General features: G+C 38.3%; 2 protein-coding genes and 1 long non-coding RNA gene across 3 annotated transcripts; 2 read left to right on the forward strand and 1 right to left on the reverse strand.

Moving 5' to 3' along the window:
* Positions 1 to 1,440: 1,440 nt before the first annotated feature.
* unc (uncoordinated) lies at positions 1,441 to 7,401 on the reverse strand. The gene is made up of 6 exons (XM_017627936.1): positions 6,846 to 7,401; positions 5,541 to 6,568; positions 5,354 to 5,476; positions 5,064 to 5,279; positions 3,540 to 3,724; positions 1,441 to 3,464 (listed from the first exon to the last, which is right to left on the reverse strand). The coding sequence occupies exons 1-6, from the start codon at positions 7,015 to 7,017 to the stop codon at positions 1,505 to 1,507; spliced, it is 3,684 nt and encodes a 1,227-aa protein (XP_017483425.1). The 5' UTR covers positions 7,018 to 7,401; the 3' UTR covers positions 1,441 to 1,504.
* A 1,197-nt stretch (positions 7,402 to 8,598) lies between these two features.
* LOC108372294 (NEDD8 ultimate buster 1) lies at positions 8,599 to 11,170 on the forward strand. The gene is made up of 8 exons (XM_017627948.1): positions 8,599 to 8,935; positions 8,997 to 9,120; positions 9,192 to 9,392; positions 9,451 to 9,596; positions 9,650 to 9,892; positions 9,963 to 10,508; positions 10,570 to 10,653; positions 10,706 to 11,170. Exons 1-8 carry the CDS (start codon positions 8,816 to 8,818, stop codon positions 11,069 to 11,071), a joined length of 1,830 nt encoding a protein of 609 aa, XP_017483437.1. The 5' UTR covers positions 8,599 to 8,815; the 3' UTR covers positions 11,072 to 11,170.
* A 7,215-nt stretch (positions 11,171 to 18,385) lies between these two features.
* LOC108372313 (uncharacterized) lies at positions 18,386 to 18,951 on the forward strand. Its single transcript, XR_001848842.1, has 2 exons — positions 18,386 to 18,593; positions 18,781 to 18,951. It is a non-coding gene; the product is annotated as an uncharacterized LOC108372313 (long non-coding RNA).
* Positions 18,952 to 19,342: the final 391 nt, after the last annotated feature.

Below are 19,342 nucleotides of genomic sequence, written 5' to 3' on the forward strand. Positions count from 1 at the left end.
TTAACACTAATCATCGGTTAACATCGTTATCGACGTTTTCGACACCATGCATATAACACGGTGTCGGTAAAGTCGATAGCTATGTTTAACCGGAGATTAGTGTTAACCAGACATTGAGTACCCGGCCCTTAGAGCTTTGCCAAACATGTCCAGCTTAAGAAAATACGCCGCATTTTTCCCCTCAAATTGGCTCGGTTAACATTCATATCCCTTAGGGCCGGTTGCTCAAAGCCTGGGTCTCTATTCTGTAACTGTGAGTTTTCAAGTGTACACTGAAAATTGTGCGCACTCATCATTTTGCGATTCAGGAAGAGTGAGAATGAGTTTTAGCTGTCAAAATTCTGTACACTTCTCTTCCGAAAAACTCACTGAATTTTAGTCGGTGAGTTTTTGGTTGTGAGTTTTGCACTCGGTGTACACTACATTTTCTCACAGTTACAGAATAGAGCCCCTGGTTTACACTAATCTCCGGTGAAACATCGTTGTCGACGTTACCGAAACCGTGTTATATGAATGGAAGAAAACCGCAACACCTTCGGTAACAGAATTCCAAAAAATCAAAGGTAATTTTTAATCACTTGAAACTTGCACATTATTACACTAAAATTGGATGGGCTATAAAACTGTATACTCAATAAAATTTAAACACTTCCGAGAAAAAAGTTCGCAATTTTGATGAAAATTTTATCATTTTTTCCAGTGTTCTACAAATTTTTTAGCTTAGGTTTTGTTAGGGAATGAACTGTATCTTATTTGAAAATTCTTGAAAATTAATAAATAAACCAGGGACCTTAACGGTTATGCTTTTTTTCAAAAAAGTCGAAAAATAATCGTTATTTTTCCACCGATATGTTTTCAGTCAAAAATAAAAGTTACAAATTGACTTTAATTTTTTCGGTCAAAATAAAAAAAAAAGTTAAGATATAACTTCTTATAAAAATACAGTCGCGGTTCGGAGTCGGCGTAAAACTGTAGGTCCCTGCCCTTTGTGTGACAACATCAAGGCGCACGTCACAAATCGCAGAAACTCAGCCAAACACTTATGTGTAAACGGCAATCTATTATTAATGTTATTATTATTAATTTAAGTTGAAATAATTTAATTTTTTGAGTTTTATGTGGAAATTGACAGAAAATAAAAAAATCATTTTCAACTTAATTTTCTGGTGAAACCGGCTATTATTCAATTATAGTGCCTATGCAGAAATGCTTGGAATCTACGTTTTTTAGATACTTATAAAACTTTTTTTTTTTACTTTAAGGTACAGATTTATACATACTTTATTGTCATTACGTACGTAGCTACAAATAATTTCCAATTAAATTTTATCCAACACTTACTCAATTATGTAATTATAATCTTTTAAAAATAGATAGGTATCAAAACTTAAATTAAAAAAGTTTATCATAAGCTAATTAAATTTTCAACTACGTTTGCTTTTTTAATCCATGTAAAGTTTTGATCAAAATAATTGTAGTCTATGCAATTTTTATTAACACCTTCCTACCGCCAGAAATCGCTGCCACTATCGCTATGCATTCTGGTATTTACTCCGCCGCCGTGTGACATGCTTAGCGCGCTACTGGAACTAGTACTAACACCTGAAACCTTTTCGATGGCAAGCATGGTGTCAGTGCTTATTTTTACGCCGCCCATAGGTTCCTCTTCCTCCTCCTGCTCTTCCTCTTCTTCCTCTTCTTCGTCTTCTACATCGGATACCAATTCATCCAATTCGATTTCCTCATCGACTGCCTCGACCATACTGGCGATTTCAATCGAGGACACACTAACAACTTCCTTCAGATTATCCTCCAGGCATATGGAAAAAGTTGTAGAAGAAATTTTTGGAGCTAATGCCTCATTGTTATTAGCAGCATTGGCAACAGTAATGTTGTAGCATTGCGGCTCTGTGCCATCACCAGTTGTTTTCGCCGTAACGTCGTCCGCCGTAATTTCGGTGGGGGGAAATATGTTTAACGGTTGATTAGTGGACTGCTCCATGCATTGTGAGGTTTGTGGTTTTTTCTCCTTTCGAATATTCCTGTTCCCCGCTGCTTTAGCGTTAGCTTCTGCTGAGGTGCTTGGTTCATCGCTCAACGAGCGGACATTTTTTCTGGTATCCTGAGTTTGAGGTGTTGACTTAAAGTGTTTCCTATGCTGGTGTTGATTGTTGACTTCCTGCCGCTGTTTAAGTTCCTGTTTTTGTTGCATTTGCACCTGTGTTTGTGGATGATTTTCTTTCGTTGCGTTCGTCGTGGTTTCAGTAAAAATCCGATGCATTCGTTCTATGGTCTCTACCAACTTTGTTGAAGTTGTGACTGGATTCGTTGTTGAACTGGGCTTACCCGAAAAAGCGCCTGTGTCTTTCTCGCCACTCACCAGCAGCCGTTCATTGCTGCACTGTAGGCTCGAGTTTGAATGAGTTCTTCTTCCTACCGCACGTCCGATGCTATCAATGCTATTCATACTAAGATCACTGATACTTTGATTTGCTAGGATTCCATCGTCATTAGTGGAAGTTGACGTATCAGATTCCGATTGCTTCGTCAAAGCTTCCCGGAAGCGCCTCATGTCATTTATATCCCATTCACCATTGGCAGCAGCAGCTCCTGCAACAGTAGGCGCCGTTGCTGTTTGTGCTATTACTGTCGCAACAGCTGCGTCTGATAATGGTGACAATCGCTTCGTAATTATTGCTTCTTCAGCATCCCTGATTGTAGTTAGAGAACCTTGTTCACTGTGAAGCGCAGATTTTCGCATAATTATTTGTGGAGTATTCGGAAGCATTGCATAACTTTTTTCAAGCGGAGCTCCATTACTTTTTGCGCTCAATGCGTTAGTGTCGATGCTAAAAGTTATGTCTGTTGAGGTGAGGGGAAGCGTAGAAAGGGAGGTAAGTGTTAGTTTCGAAGTATTCACCACAAGTGATGATGGCTTCTGATTTAATTGACCTGTATAGGCATTTTTAGATAGCAAGTTACTCCGTGAATCGAATTTACCAAAATTTCGATTATAGTAAAATTGTTCAACACCGGCCATACTTCGCTCTACATCATCACATCCAGCCTTTTCACTGATTGCACATGGAGCTGTACAATCACTTTGGAATAGCTTTGCTTTCGCGTCTAAAATTGCGTTACGATATTCCAGATTGGGACTTTTATTCTCCTGGTCAGTGAAATCTACTAGAGAATCTTTTGGTTTTAGAGCTTTATTACGAGGCCTTCCTTTCATACTTCTCCGGTCAGTTTCGGTCCTCAGCGCCGCGGATTCCCGAATATTTTTCAAATTGGCACGATAATTAGCACTGACTTTCAGGCACTCTTTTTCTTTTTGGTTGTTTTCGGAAAGACTGGACACTACCTCGCGCATTGTCTCAGCCTGTAGGCGCTGCCGCTCTAGATAATTGCGGAAATTTAACTCCAACTGGTTGCTTTCATTTTCAAGTTCTTGAATGCGCATTCTATTAAAGCACAAAAATCGAAACGCATTAAGCAAGCTTATCAGGATTCTAAATATGTGTCGATCTTTTACTTACCTCGCATCGTGGACGATTTGGTCGACGTTACGCTCTTGCTGCGTTATGCTTTTTACCATTTTTTGTAGTTGCTTTTGTGTATTTACTACATCCTTGATAAGGGGATCACGGGTTCTGGCAGCTTGGGCTGAATGCTTTTTGCGTCGATCGGAGCAAATAGGTGCGACTGGATTTGTTTTAGGTTCCTTAAATGCGGAATACATATAAACAAGTACATATCTGTGTTCGTATGGAATAGTAGTTCATGTCCTTTAAACGACAAGGAATTTTTTGACGAGACTTAATAAGAATATTGGCTTGTTAGTATCGGAACTATTTTTTGCACGTTTATTTGCCAAAAGTTCTTCAACGGCTCGGCGCCAGTGAGTCATTCGCAATCGTATGCAACGAATGCCGCATTATACCAAAGCCAGCCTTTCAACATAAACTACTACTCCATATGAATACAGATCCATATATAAAAATTAGCGCCCCTTCATGATTTTTCATATCGATCATAAAATAAAAGACTATGAAGACTCAAAAAAGGCGTTTAAATTTTTCAATTTTCTCAACATAGTTTTGTTGTTGTTGTAGCGGAACTACTAATCCGTACAATCGTTGTCATCAAGTTCAACTAATGGTAGGCCCAGGAAACAGACAGTTTCAATAGGGTCGGACCAAAGGGAGAGGGGTGTTAGTTGAGTGGAATTGAGCTGGCGTATAAAGAGGTGTTTGGTGTCGTGTGGGGAGTCTCCACATGCCGGACACTCATTGGGGATATTGGGGTTGAGTCTGGACAGGTATCTGTTAAGGCGGCTACAGTATCCAGACTATGAATGGTGGATCGGTTGGTCAATGTAAGTCTGGACCGTGTCCTTATAAATGAATAGGTGCCCTCTAACGTGCCTGAGCAGAGGCTCCTCCTCTAGCAAGAGTTTGTTAGGGTGTTTACTTCTGTGGCACCCCACCAGAAACTGCTTACAGAGTATTTTATTGTGCTTTCTTAAGGGAAGCATTTGGGCCTCGCTGTGTAGGTGGTAGTCAGGCGACATCAGAAGGCACCCTGTCGCTGTCCGGAGTGCGGCGTTCTGACAAGTCTGCAGCGTCGTCCACTGCGTCCAACTAGTCCCCGGCGACCAAACATGTGCGTTGTTGTTTTTGCGGTTATTATGCGCGGAGGAGATCGGGGTTGTTCACTGTCGGAATTGGTGTGCTATTGACGTGAATGTTTAATTGAAGCCTAACCTACTTCGTCCAGGTTGTGAAGAGGGTCGCCGTTGATTTCGTTGGGAACAGTGTTAAGCTCCTTGCAGTGAAGAAGCGAGAAAGCCTGGAGATAGCCGTGCTACCGTTTGAATCCTTGTGGGAGAGAGGAAGCCTTAATGACTTCTAGTAGCGTGGAATAACAGACGGTGTCAAACGCCTCTATAATTACTATCTCTGCATCATTAAATTAAAATTCTAATTTTTTGAAGGATACCCGTCTTTTAGTAAATGAACGATATCTCTGCGAGGTGTAATTGTAGTGTAAGGTGTAATTACCATTTCTTTAACAACTCTTCGCACGATTTCTTCAGTCATTTCGCTTGTCGCATTACCCACTGGAATACATTCCGTTGCTCCAACGCTATTAGCTTCTTGAATTTTCTGCAATAACACCGCGTGACGAGTTTCGAATTCTTGTAATTGCTGTCCTATAGTTTCGTTAAGCTTGCGCGCTTCTGTAGAGCAATCATATGCTGGAAGACGGCTAACATGCTGTAGATAAACAAACAAAGAAGTTACAATGAAATGTAGTCACTAATTTATGTACATGGCTATGTTAATATTACCTCCATTAACTTTTCCTTGTATTGTATTTTTAGTAACTCTTTTTGATGCTGCAATTTTTCCTCGGATTCATTTCTCAATAGCTCACGTTGTCTATTTAGTGCCTTTTTGAGTGAAGCTTCGATCTAATCACAATTTTAAAATATAATAAAGTTATTAATTTAAAAAGCTGAGTTTCTCATTTTTTACTCTATCTAAAAATTTCTGCCCGTTCTTTGTATGGCGCATCTCGTACACCCAGTCAGTATATGTCTTTTCATCGGTAGGCTGCTTTTGTTCACCACCTTGAGCTCGTTCACTAAAAAGGTCCACCTGCACTGCAACCTGTGAGTTGAGTGGTTTATGCGGCGCTGTACTTTGTAGTTGCTTATGTTTCTCACTGCTAGCGATCAAGTCCTTCGAAACTGTTCTAAAACTCTCAACGCATTTTGTAAATTGTGCCGCCAATGCATCGACAGACGATACAACGGCCATAACTTGTTTACTTTTACGCTTAGTGTGCGTCATATGCTTCAGCTGATCCATAATCCTCTCCAGACTGCGGTTCAGCTTTTCATACCGCCGCGTTCGTACAGATTTTGTTAGGCGAGTGCTCGGCAATGTAGTATAACGTTTATTTCGCAACTCTTCAAACTGCTCGGACATTTCTTTTACTTTAGTCGATAGTATCATCAGGTACTTGTTAAGATATCTCATATTACTATTACTAATCTCTGTTTTTGCTCTCCGCGTTTCAAAGCTATCCGTTTGGGTCAAGGGACCATCAGTTGTGCATGGTTTACTCATTACTTCTGTTGTTTGTGTTCCTTCAGTGACGACTCCTGATTTAATAGATGCAATTTTCTTCACGCATTCCTCTTTTTGCCTCAATAGGTAACGAAGAATCAACATCAACAACGAAACATTTTTGGCTCCTTCATATTTTCTAATAATGCTATTTTTAAATGATGCCTCATAGGACGTTTTTTCAAAGATGGCTTCCAGGATCTCTTTAATTTCATCGCCAGTGAAACGGAAGTGCTGCGAGTTTTCAAAATCCGGAAGTGTGTTTCGAAACGGTACTTCAGTGCAAAATACTGACAGCGTGAAATGGCAGTTCTGTGCATAGAGGAATTCAGCGACGAGTGTATTAAGCGCCAACACTAATGGCGACAGTGTTAATCGATGCGTTGAACCACCCGTGGTGGTGGTAGTGGTCTGTGCCAATATTTGGCGTCCTGGAAGCACAGAGAATTAACACTTAAATTTAACAAACGATTTTAAAATTCATGTCCCATTGAGTGCACTGCTTTAACGTAGCCCTGCATTGCCGATTAATAGTTATCGATGAATTCGGTCGCTATGGTAATGCAGTAAGGAAACGAGCAAAAAAACATGTAAACAAACCCAATTCATGAATGAACCTCAATTGCTTGTACGAGTATATTCATTGATGAAAGCCTCTCAAAACAACTGAAAAAAGCCTAGATTAATATTTGTAAACAAAATGCTCACCTAACGCAGTTTTGTTGAAATTTGATATGAGATCAGTTCGCAACTTTGCCTGTAGTGCCCGCGCTACATCGTCGCGTTCCATCCAATCACGAAAGTGCTTCTCAAACTCCTTGACGGGTATTTTAGACAGATCCGTCAGGTTCGCCTTCATATCCATCTCCGCGTTGGCCATATTTTTATAACAAACAAATAGTTTTCGCTTTGATAAACTTCAATTAATCGTGTGTCGTTTAAAATTTATTCTTTTTGCAGCGTCGAAAAAGCCAATTTCGAACTTCTGTTTGTCCACTTAACACTATTAGAATTTGTACGAGCCGAATGCGTGCAAAATCCTAATGCAGCGACTTGGCAGCGCCTCTTTTCTGTTTTGGATTCCAGCTTTCAAAATCACAAGTAACGACAAACAAATGTCAGTGGCAACAAAAAATTTCAGAAGATACGTCACCCAACACGCAAAAAATGAAAAAGTATTACCAAAGAACGTAAAGCTGTTCCTCTGTCTGTTGTTCTGTTCTTTCGTTCAACACAGCTACTTAGGCTTCTTTATGTAAAGTGATAAAGGAATAAATTCCTTAAATTTATCAGTTTATCCGCATACTTTCATGAGCGCACCTTGGTAAATAATTGCATAAAATTGTTTATTATTTAACTTACATGGCTAGTTACCTCTCATTCTTACGTCGTCCATTGTGTTCATTTGCTTTTTATTTTTTTGTAGCAAAAGTGACCGCCTGGCAACTTGTCAGGGTTGAATTTTGCTTAAGTTTATACATTTATCCACCAAAAGCGTTTGATAATTTGTTAAAGTTTGGTTTAATAGATTTCCATAAAAAGTTTGACAGTTCATTTATCAAAATGATAAATTTATCGTTTTATCAAGTTTATCAACAGTCGATCTCTTCTGATGAAGACAACTAATATAAAGCATTGTTCACAGGCGATTAATTGACTCAAAATTTGAACGAAAATTGGCTGCCGACGAACTTGATTGAAAGCAGTTTGATGAAAGGCCGTTTGCACTATTCAACCCTCACATTCAACAAAAACTTGAAAAATAAGTTGAGCAATGCAAACGCTGCTTAATCAAGTTTCTAATTCGCAACTAAAAAATTTTACAGGAGAGGGAAAAAACTTCTTAAGCCATTTTCTTAAAGTATTTCGCCAAACATTTAAATCAAAGCAAAACTCCATACGAATCATAGAGAATCGATATTTATTAAACCATTTCGTACTAATTTTGCCTTATCAATTCTTTAGAGTTTCCTTTGGACTTAGCAATTTTTTCTTTCATTGAATATAAAGGAGAAAACATAAAAGTACCTGTTTCCTTTTCGAAACGACGTATTTTTAATTTCTCTAGTCTCCAGTACCAAAATATTACCTTCAGTTGATCCGGATCAAGTCCGAGTTAGTCCGGATCAACGCTGCCGTCTGTTTAAGCTTTAAGCCAGCTATATAAGTATCCAATGCCTTCCTATAAGTGCTGCCATAAGAATTGGTGTATTGAAATCATGCACTGGTCATAATGGAAATAAGCGGACGGAGTGAAATGTCACGTAATTGTGGCAATATTTCTCCACCTCACTCTACTCAATCGCTTAGGACTTGTACGTGAGCTTAATATGTGTACCACTTATGCACAAAGTTAATTAGCCAAAATATATATTCTTCACTTATGTATTCGTTACTTTACTTCATTTTGGTCAATTGGTGAACGTTAGCAAATGCAACTCTGTTGCTGGCGATCATATGGTAATTACGTTTTTGCTTTGTCATATTTTGATTTTCCTTGTTTACAGCAAAATATACAAAATACAATAAACAGAGATACAAAATAAACAAAGTAAAACAAATTCTCTTGGCCAATGAAATTGTGAAATACGTTGAATTTGTTTATAAATTCATTGAAGAAAGTTTACGCAAAAGTCGATTTGTTTTTTTTGCTGCTATTTCTCAATTTCTGCACTATCATGTCGCATATAGACAATGTCATCATTCAGGTTAGGGCCCGACTTCAACAATTGGGTATTAAATTGTGGGAAGAGCCCTACTATTATTCGGATATTGGTAGCGTAGAATCTGAAATTGATGTGAGTGTTCTTTGCCTAATTAGAATTTTATAAAATACTATATTTTGATTATAAATTTTAGCGACTTGCTCAAGATTTTAGCACAAGCTTAAGTATAAGCATATCAAACTGCAAACTAGCGTTGACGGAGCTGCAGGATGGCGCATTACGAAAGCTGGCTACACGAAAGGAGTTTAATGAAACTGGTAGGTATTTGGCTGGCAATGTAGTTGGATAGAATCTTTTTTATATTAACCTTCTACATTAATCTCTGTAGGTCTTGCCACGTTCAGCGTAAGGCGTATTAATAATCAAGAAGGCACACAAAATATGCTGGAAGTAAAATGCCCATTAAATGGCTTAGGAACCGAATTACAAAAAAGAATTGCCGAAAAATTGCAGGTCAGCGATCCAAACCGTGTAAAATGCATATCATCAGGAAAAATTATTGATCCAGAAAAAGCGCTCGACTTGCAAGGTTTGTTAAGCAACACAATAAGTATATGGTGAAAAATTTACGAAAACTAATTGTCTAGGTATAAAAAATAATCAGCAGTTGATGGTAATAATCAGTGATGTTGATCGCACAGAATCAAATTCGAAAGAAGCGATGTACGATCGTATTCGCAAAATTAAAATGGATGTCGAGGCCATCGTTGACTCAGAAAGGCAACTCTTCGAGGCTAGTATCTAATGTCCTTATAAATATATATATAGTTATTTTTTAATTTTTAGATGGAAGATCAAGACGGTAATCTTGTATTTCTGCCCCCAAATGAAAACCGTGCGCTTTTGATGGCGATGGGCTTCTGTGAAAAGGCTCGGGCGGCTATGAAAAGACAACACTATGACGAAGCCTTAATTTTGCTGCTCGAAGCTGATGAAAAGTTTTCCACTTGCAATTCACAATTTTTGGAATCGGTGGATAATTACGCTTTAATAAATTTGGACATAGTTTGGTGTTACTTATGTCTCAAAGTAAGTTTGGTTGCTTGTATGTACATATGTACGTTGCAATTTTATTTAAAAAATAAATTAAAATTGCTAGAATGTCACTCAGTTGCCGGATGCTCAAAGGCGTTTGGAGATATGTGAGCGCAGCTTTCGCCGAAGCTACGGTGAGAATATGAACCGTTTGATTGCACTTAAAGGGAACGCATGTCCTGAACGTGCTCTTCTAATGCGACTACATCTGCTGCAAGGTGTGGTCTTCTTCCATCAGAACAGACGGAATGAAGCTTATGAACGGTTAGAGGTGGCCGCCGCCGAGTTGCGTGAATTGAAAGTGGATGACGCCTCCGTTATGACGCTGGTGGAGATGGGATATGAACCTTTCGAAGCACGTTTGGGACTCCGAGCTTGTAGTGGAAATTTGGAACAGGCCATCACTTTCATACATGAACGAAGGGAAAAAAAGAGTGCAGCAAGATTACGTTCACAAAAAGAGCGTAAATTAAATGCCAAATTGTCGCGCACAAGCAACGACAAGGATTGGGTAAACCCACGGAGTGTATGTACACTAATGGAAATGGGATTTCAGCATGATCTTGTCGTTGCGGCACTTAAACAATCAAAAAATGATCTTCAGCAAGCGGTATGTGTGCTAAAGATGGTCCAAGTACTATATTTTTTCATATCAATTAACAATTTTGCAGTTGGATTTGCTGCAAACGAATGCTGATGCACTCTTGCAAAATTTGCCGACAAAGAAAGATGCAAATTCTGATTTGTTGGAGCAGGTAATCTTAGTGATAGTTGTGCATAGTTTATACTAAACTTTCTACATTTCAGTTAAAACAGCTTGGCTTCAACGAGAACATGGTGCGCGTAGCTCTTGAGACTACCGAAAATAATCCTGAGAAAGCACTTGATTTTCTAGTTAAAATATTCGGTAGTGAAGAAGAGTTGCGGAAGCAAATAAGTCATATAGCCAAAGCTGCGAAGGAAATTCTCGCCGATGATACACCATCTACATCTAGTGGCAACAATTCACTCGCGTCTACAGCATTAGACAAAATGAAGAATGAAATGGAATCATACGAAGCATATGAACGCTTCAATCAGGATCTGACGTCAAATGAGCAGGACTATCTTGACTTGCCACTCCAGCAAGAAGAGCAAATTTTGGCAGAATACAAACGCTTCTTGGAACAATGATTGCATGCCACTACGATTTTTGTATAGTACATTTATTTACAAAAAAAGGTGAATTGTACATTATGTTTTCATTGGAATAAATACTATCCGACCTATACATGCGAATGCGTACAACTCTGCTTCATGCGATCGTAAAACTAGAACATAGTTTATTACTGCATTGCTTCAAGAATAGTTTTTTTTTATGATATGCACAAAATATATATATACTGCTTTCTTTTTCTCATTGATTTAGCGAATTAAACTTTGAACCATTTGTGCTGCAAAGTTAAATATTTCTTTGAAATGGAAGACAACTTGTAAAGTTATATAAATTTAATTTTAGCATTTTTAAAAGTTATAAATTTAAGTAATTCTTAGGAAATTTCTACAAATTTAATTTGAAAATATCACATTTAGATCTTGCATCGCAACATCAGTAGCAAGTAGCAATTCTGCGGCAATTGGCAACTGAATCGAAACGTGTTTTGAATGCTGAATAATAAATCGCAATGCTTGCGTTTTTTGTCTTACAAAAGCGGATATTTCGTAGGTTTTTCTTTATTTTTATTTTTTTTTACTCTATATTTTTTTATTAACTTACATCAAAGAAATATGTTCTTCACAATGTTAGGGGAACACGATGATATGTATACATTTACATACGTACATATGCGCATACATACATACATATACACACACATACAGATGGTTCGCGAGACATGTGCAGAATAATCCTCAAGTGCAAAGTACGCTGCTGCCATAAAGATCTTGTCAGGTTTTACGAGAACGAGAATTTAAATTTTTACATAAAAGCTTATTTGTAACAGCACACAAATCCCCTGGGATAAAGTACACAAGCTGGTAATTGCAGATTCATATGACACTTAAATTGTTTTTTTTTTACTGCAAAAATTAATTAACAGTTCACGCTGTCAAACATACAAACAAATGTACATTAGCACATAAGAAATGCGAAATGATATTTAAACTGTAATGATGACAATGCTTTAATAGACCCTACTACATATAATTACCATTGGGGGTGGGCACCAGCTTCGACATTTAGTTGGGGTATGCAATTTGGCGAAATATTTCCGATATTGATAAACAGCAATTAAATGGGGAAATATGCGGAAATTTGATTTAAAGCGTTACACGTTTTTGAGGATACATACATACATATTTACATACTATGTACAAAGCTATATCTCAAAGAGCAAAATAGCAATATTTTAGAAGTAGGGGTTTTTAATAGTGTCTCTTCATTATTAATTACAAAAGAAAAATGGTAGATAAACACATAACTATGTAAATGTTCTTAGTTATGATAATTTTGCTATTTTTTATTTGAAAAATATACGCCAATATACGCTTCTTTCGCTCTGAGAAGCTGCATTAGCTATTACTACTGGATGACGGCAGGTTCTTCTATACTCGGTAAAATGTTAGTTAAATAGGTTTGTTCTTTGCCGGCATTATTTTATTACTTTTGAAAAAAGTAAGGCGATGACCCCCCAATTACACTCTAGATGAAAAAATCTTGAGCTAGATACATATGGGTCAAGCCATGTGAGATCGATCAATGTCTGGAATTGACCATTTTTGATTAAGATGAATTTTTGTCAGCACTTTTTTTTTATCATATAACAAAGTTCTGCCAAAGGAAGAAAAAAAATACTAAAAAATTTTCAAAGGTTCAAGATTTCACAATTTCTCTGATTTTGCAAGTTTATTTTTAGAATATCTCGAAAACTATTATATGTACATAGTTACAAAAATGGTTCTGATCTTGTTTTTAGGGCTATATAAAAATATATTCAAAATAATTAGAATAAAATCAGAATTCGGAAATTTAAAAAATCGTAAAAAAACTTATACATATACATTTTTTATACAATGCCTCCAACTGATCTTAAAAAATCCTGAAAGTTTTTTTTAAAGGTTTGAGTTTTTTGAGTTCAGCTTAAGTTTACTTAGAGTTTGAAAAAAAAATACTTTGAAAATTTCAGGATCTTTTAAGATCAGTTGGAAGTTTTATAAAAGAAGTTTGCAAAATTTTTAATAAGTTTTTGCTGCTACGGTTTTTTTTTTAAATTTTGAAATTTTTCTTTATAGCCTTAAATATCACCTTTAAAGCGAGACCAGAACCACTACACCAGAAAACTGTAATAGTTTTTAAGATATTCATAAAATAAATTTGAAAAATCCCAGGAAATTTTGAAATTAAGAGTTTTGCATAACTTTCGAAAAAATTCTTTAACTTTTTCCATTGGCAGAGTTTTCTTATATGATACAAGAAAATTTCTCCGCAGAATTCAAGCAAATCAAAAATGCTCGATTCAAACCATTTGTCGATTTGACATGGAATGGCCCATATGTGAATTTTCGTGTGGTTCTACGTTTTCGTACTGATAAATTCAAAACCACTACCTAGGATTGTTCTATCTGAAATGTTACCAGAAGTTCGCGAAAAGCAAGGCCTCAAATGTGAAAATAGGTATGGCACTGGTTTTGACAACTTAAGTTAATTTTGACGTTTGACCTTCTCCATTGATGGATTTCCGTTTGACAGCCTATTGTCCTTCTTTGCGGACACCTCAGGAACAAAGTCGCTAGCCGGCAGCACCTGGGGAGCCGATAATGAAACCCTGCTCACGGCGTACAAAGTAATCGGCCCGCCAGTGGCAAATTACGCAGCGCCAGTGTGTTTGGCAGGAATGAGCGACATACAGTGGAGAATCTATAAATATACCAGAACGCAGCTCTACGTACGGCTACAGCTTACCATTTTATGTCGTCCGAGCAACATCTCCACGAAAAAAACCGGATGCTGGCGATTAAAGAGCACAACACCGTGCTATCGAAGCGGTTACGTGATATGTCACCGTGGAAACCACTCCAACAACGACTTGCTTCGGAAGGACACATCCCCGACACCTATATAGCTGGAGAGCACACACAGAGCCGGACGTAGACAATCCGTTCGGCGTAACGCGATACATATCTGCGCTCAGCAAGCTACACAGAGAAGCAGTCAGTACGAGCCACAGCACCCGCAAAGACAATCAGCCAATTCTGAATACTGCCCGTGAGTTTGGTCTCCGGGACTTGCTCCCGAGAACGATATCCTCCAATAATTAACTCGCAGGGAGTAGCATTTTCGACGAAAATTTGGCAGGAGGAAATTCGAACTTCGAAAGAGCTGTTTTACACTACAGCTAAACTCCGCCATTTAAAATAAGAAATCCTCAGGGAATTTTTATTCATGATAGGAGGAAAGGGCAAAGAGCGAAAACTGCCAGGGAAATTCTGTTCAGAATTGGCATAACCGAGAGACCAAGTGCATCGTAGCATAACTCTGTTCTGGGTGATGCCACAGACTCAACAGCTATCTGTATCGGCAGCACTAAGAAGGGCAAACACGAGACCGCCTCCCGGTTCATCGGTCTCAGTCTTGCAGAATCAAAGGACGAGGATGATGACTCATAACGGGGTTGGTACTGCTGCTACAACAACAAGAACAACAACCAATCGGTCGTCAGGTTTCATGGGATTGAGCGTAGCTTACTCACAACAGAGGTGCAACTACAGGACTTCAGACACTCTTCCCACTTCTTCTGCTTGTGGCTATCAGTTGCCCAATGTCCAAATTGAGATCTCAAATACTGGGATTGCCGTTATCGACGTGGCGAAGGTGGGTCAAATTGGGAACTGTGAACATGGGTTCCCCCTTGTCATACGTGCAAATAACGGAACTATAGCGGGTTGGATCAGTGTAAAAGCCGCCACTGGTTAAAAAAGCCACCTTATGACTTCACTTCAGAAGGCAAATTTAATTTTTGCAAACTTTTTTTTTGCATTTTTTCATAACGTACATTAGTGTTCGCCAGTTTAGTCTATTATAAACCGTTAAATCTTTTTGTATCGTACGCTTTGTGTTTAAAATTATTATTTTTTTAATTATGCCTTTTTTCTATAACTATTTTTCCATTAGTAATGGCTCTGATTTTCGCATTCATCCAAGTATGAAGTCCATATTTAGAATAATGCTAAGCAAAAACAAAAAAAAGAACTATAGTATCTAATTGATGGCTTTCAATATACATACATACTTGAATGTGCGTATGTATTGGTGTAGTGCTTACAAGCCCTAAGTTGTTTTTGTCGATTGAGCACAAACACAGGCTTCCATCTGCAATTGCTAGCAAGTAATTTTTAAGCAAAAAACACAACCGACTTCAATTCTCATACCTACAACAATTTAGAAGTACCGTTAATTTCTTCATAATCCAATGATCGGATCTAAACCAAATTAGTATGAAACCACCCAAGAGGCACTACCTTTCCGATAGAAAAAGAGTTATCGAAATCGGTTAATGTGGTCCAAAGTTATGCGGTAGCATATGTACATACATAAAAAATATTCCGATGAATTGATAGCCTCCCACTTTTTTTGAAGTCTGCTAAAAACACATATCAAATACAAATTGTAAAATTAAAAAAAAAAAAACATATAAATACACTGGTGACCATGTCATGCAGGTGTACTCCTATCAAAGACTTATAACTGACAATGTTTTGCAGCGGGCACTTATAAAACGTCCATTGTAGGAAAGTGTCGTTTGAATGTCAGCAATGATCATGCAGAGGCCATCAATGACCAAATTACCATTTCTATGAAAAAGTGGTGAACGACTTCCGTATAAACGGAGCCCAAAGTCATTCCATTCCAGTGCTTTTCATGCTTTCAGAACTTTACTCAGCTTTAAGTTTTATACTGCGGCATGAGTGCTGAAAGCTCTAAAGCCTAAAAGACTTGGTCTGCAGTTCTACTCTTATTTCCACCTAAGCTGCCGGTCTGAGAAAATACCGATATTGCCATTCTGTCAGGTAAATAACCTCTAACTGAATCTGGTAGCTGCTTGACTATTTGAAAATTATTCCAAAAATGCCACCTTTAAACCAAATTTAAATTTTGAGACATCTCTAAACATAGGTACTCCGAAGCTTTATTGTGAATGAAACAAACTTTTTATCAGCCATCCTAGAAATAAACTTTTTGTGAATGAAAGATTGTCCCAGCGTTCTTTGACCACTTGAGTTGTCTGATCGCCATTGGCCATTGCTAAATCCGCCGAGTGCTTTTCTGGAAGGTAAATTGAATTCTATAATATTGGTCCATCTCATTCAAAGATTTCAGTAAAGGCAATTTGTATTGTCTATGCCTAACTGTCCTAGAAGATAAAGACTCCTTTTCTCCCTGTAGGTCTTTGATCTAGGCTCCGTGCTGCTTTCTGTATTTCTTATTCTCGAGCGAATAGACCCAGCGAAGTTATTGCATTTAGGGCGTCATCTATGATCGTCTTCTTATTTGGCGCTGTAACCGCCTAATCGATTTTGGCCGTCTGCGGTACTCGCCGTCGCCAACGCGTAAAGGCCCGTAAATCTTCCGCAAAATCTTTCTCTCGAATAGTCCAAGACCCGCCTCATCGGATGTTGTCATTGTCCATGCTTCTGCGCCATATAACAACACGGGCATGATGAGTGACTTTACTCCCGAATTTCCTACTCAGTCCAAAGTAGCATTTGTTGGCAAGAGTGATTTCACGTTGGATTTCTATGCTGACATTGTTTTCGGTGTTATGATGGTTCGAAAGTAGAGGAAATTCTTTACATTCACGAAATTACTGTTTGTTTGATGACAGGAGATACCTCGTTGACCGCCGGACTCATTCGCTTTGCTTCTCTATCCAACTAGGAAAAGCCGGTACAGACTTCGCGGTTATTGCTACCGATGTAATCCGCATACGCCAGCAATTGCACGCCCTTGTAAAAAAGTATTCCTGAGCGGTTCAGTTCTGCAGTTCTTATTATCTTCTCCAACATCAGAAACGGCTTGGAGAGGTCTTTCCCAATTCTGATGGAGCTGGTAGTATTGCTCGACGTCATTTTATACAGCCATATCAGTTTCGCGGGGATGCCAAACTCAGACAGAGCTACCGAAAGCGGCTTTGAATTCGATAAATAGGTGGTGGATAGGTCGATTCTTCTCTCGCGGATCTTTGCCAAGATTTGGCATATTGTGAATACCTCATCTATGATCCAGTGCCTCTTTTTTATCTTTTTTAGACTATTGAGCGATGCTGATTCCATGAGTGCAGCCCAACATTGCGTTTCTTAGCATCGGCACTTGGCCGGTATAGTAAAGAAAATTTTCTAGTTTTTTTTACTTTCTGTTCAGTTAATTCGAAGTTTATATAAGGCGGAATAATATCTGTGGGAACTTACTCAGAACCACTACTGCAACATCGTCCACATACGGAATTACTTTGTGTACATTAGCCTCCAAGAGCTGCAAAAATTGGGTCAATGTCATGTCACATAGGAGCGGAAGAGGCCCTCTCCCTGAACGGTATCTCCGAATCAAAACCTTCACTAGCTCTAAGTTCACGTCTCGGTGTTCGGCAGTAAGCCCTGCCAGAATTGGCGATTCGAAAAGTTGTCATGGATTATTTATGTAACTGTGCTGAGGGAGTTAAAAACAATTTTGACATTGAAAACAAAAAAATACATAGTATACATACATATACATCACATTATAAGCGACTGCAACAAAGCGTTTTTTTTGTCTATTTATTTCTACTCGTTAATTTACCTACAAGCATGCACACATACATATATACATATATATGTATATAATTGTAGAATATCGAAAATAAAATAATTAGCCAGCTTTAATTGAAGATCCCCAATTAACTAATCAGCCTTTACCAGCCAGCTATGTACAGAAAAAAACAAAACACCTTAAACACCCTGAAAGATCGTGTCGTCTTAACGTCAGGTTGTCGACAGCATTGTCAGTACTTAAAATGTTGCTTGCATTCGTTTAATTAGCGATCAGTAGCTTTGGCACTCTGTCTTGCACACAGCCAGCATCAGCTCGCATCCCGATTATGCTGCTCCTCGATGGAGATTTTGCTTCAAAATGCCGGCAATATGCAAACCAAGCGCTCAAATTCGCTAGTCAACAAACAGGTACACGCCAACAGCTGTCTAGAACGGCGCCGGCGGCAGCAGCACCACCACTACCACCACTACCACCACCACCACCACCACCACAACCACCGAAAAAACGATTCCCAACCAAAGTGTGTGAGAATAGACAAAAACACAGCAGCGATAATGATGATCACCGGAGCCGATGAGCAGCCCCCCATTCGATCGATTTGAATGCGCCGAACAGCTATTTAGGTAGGTTGGGGTGGGGGGAGGGGGGCGATGATAAAGCCGGCGACGACGACAAACTAGACAGAGCAGCACGTAAATGGGCGCTGTGCTACGGTTGGCTAAGCCAAGCCGAGTTGATGATTTTCCAATCGTCAAAGCGGAGCTCAGTTCAATTGCTGCAACTTGTGACGGTGGACGTGCGAAGCGGAAGAAGTTACGTAAAGCCACAGTAAAGCGCGCGTATAATAAATTAAAGCACAGGCACAGACACATTACAACTTGTTTGTGCATTCGTATTTACATACATACAAACGTACATAGGAATTTTTAATATTGTCCTATTGAAATAGTAGTAAAGATTTATTTTTTTTTTTTTTTGAATTCAAAAACAGTAGGAAGATCGCCAAAACCAGTCAGAATTAAAAGCTGGCAAAAATTTATTCGAGTGAATTTTCAAACTGCTACGAAAGTGAATTTAAATTATTATTTTTTTGTTTAAGTTTAAAAGGCGTTCTAAATACTTGTGTCAGCGTGAGAAACTTTGAACGCCAAAAAGCAGCGGAAAGGCAAGTGCAACAGTCATAGTCGTTGACTCAAGATTGGACGGCGATGCAGCGGCAAAAACATTAACAAAAAAAAAAAAAAAAACTACTTAAAAATATAAACTCGGCGACAAACCGAGAACCAGAAAAACGAAAAACGGAAAGAAACGCAAAAACCAAAATTAAGTGCAAATTAGGGTGCGCAATTATTAGTGAATTTTGTGGGAAACGCACTTTTTTGCTTTGCTAAAAGAAGATATTAAATAGACATTGGCAAGAAGGTTTGTTGTGGCTGCTGAAAATCGGCAATACAAACCTAAAACATTTTGGTAAGCTTTTTTTTTTTTATTGGGTTTCTCATGTAAATACATATATTTTTTAAGGTCTAGAACCTGTAAATGTTTTTCTTTCAAATATTTTAAACGAAAGTTAGGTTGGGTTGAAAGTGAGTTTTAATTACGAAATAAGAAAAGTTGTTAGATTTTTCATAAGCTGACCACCATGAACTTTTTCGTATCGA

This window comes from Rhagoletis zephyria, unplaced genomic scaffold (assembly GCF_001687245.7).
Source record: "Rhagoletis zephyria isolate East Lansing unplaced genomic scaffold, Rhagoletis_zephyria_1.1 Rzeph_scaffold_00073, whole genome shotgun sequence".
NCBI classification, from domain to species: Eukaryota; Metazoa; Arthropoda; class Insecta; order Diptera; family Tephritidae; genus Rhagoletis; species Rhagoletis zephyria.

What these genes read in the sequence shown, in the direction of transcription:
- LOC108372294 (XM_017627948.1), top strand. Translation starts at nt 8,816, where the DNA reads ATGTCGCATATAGACAATGTCATCATTCAGGTTAGGGCCCGACTTCAA. An exon ending in AAAGGAGTTTAATGAAACTG is followed by an intron (nt 9,121 to 9,191) that starts GTAGGTATTTGG and finishes TAATCTCTGTAG; the next exon opens with GTCTTGCCACGTTCAGCGTA. An exon ending in GGTGTTACTTATGTCTCAAA is followed by an intron (nt 9,893 to 9,962) that starts GTAAGTTTGGTT and finishes TAAAATTGCTAG; the next exon opens with AATGTCACTCAGTTGCCGGA.
- unc (XM_017627936.1), bottom strand. Translation starts at nt 7,017, where the DNA reads ATGGCCAACGCGGAGATGGATATGAAGGCGAACCTGACGGATCTGTCT. An exon ending in TTTCAACAAAACTGCGTTAG is followed by an intron (nt 6,569 to 6,845) that starts GTGAGCATTTTG and finishes CTGTGCTTCCAG; the next exon opens with GACGCCAAATATTGGCACAG. An exon ending in ACAAGGAAAAGTTAATGGAG is followed by an intron (nt 5,280 to 5,353) that starts GTAATATTAACA and finishes GTTTATCTACAG; the next exon opens with CATGTTAGCCGTCTTCCAGC.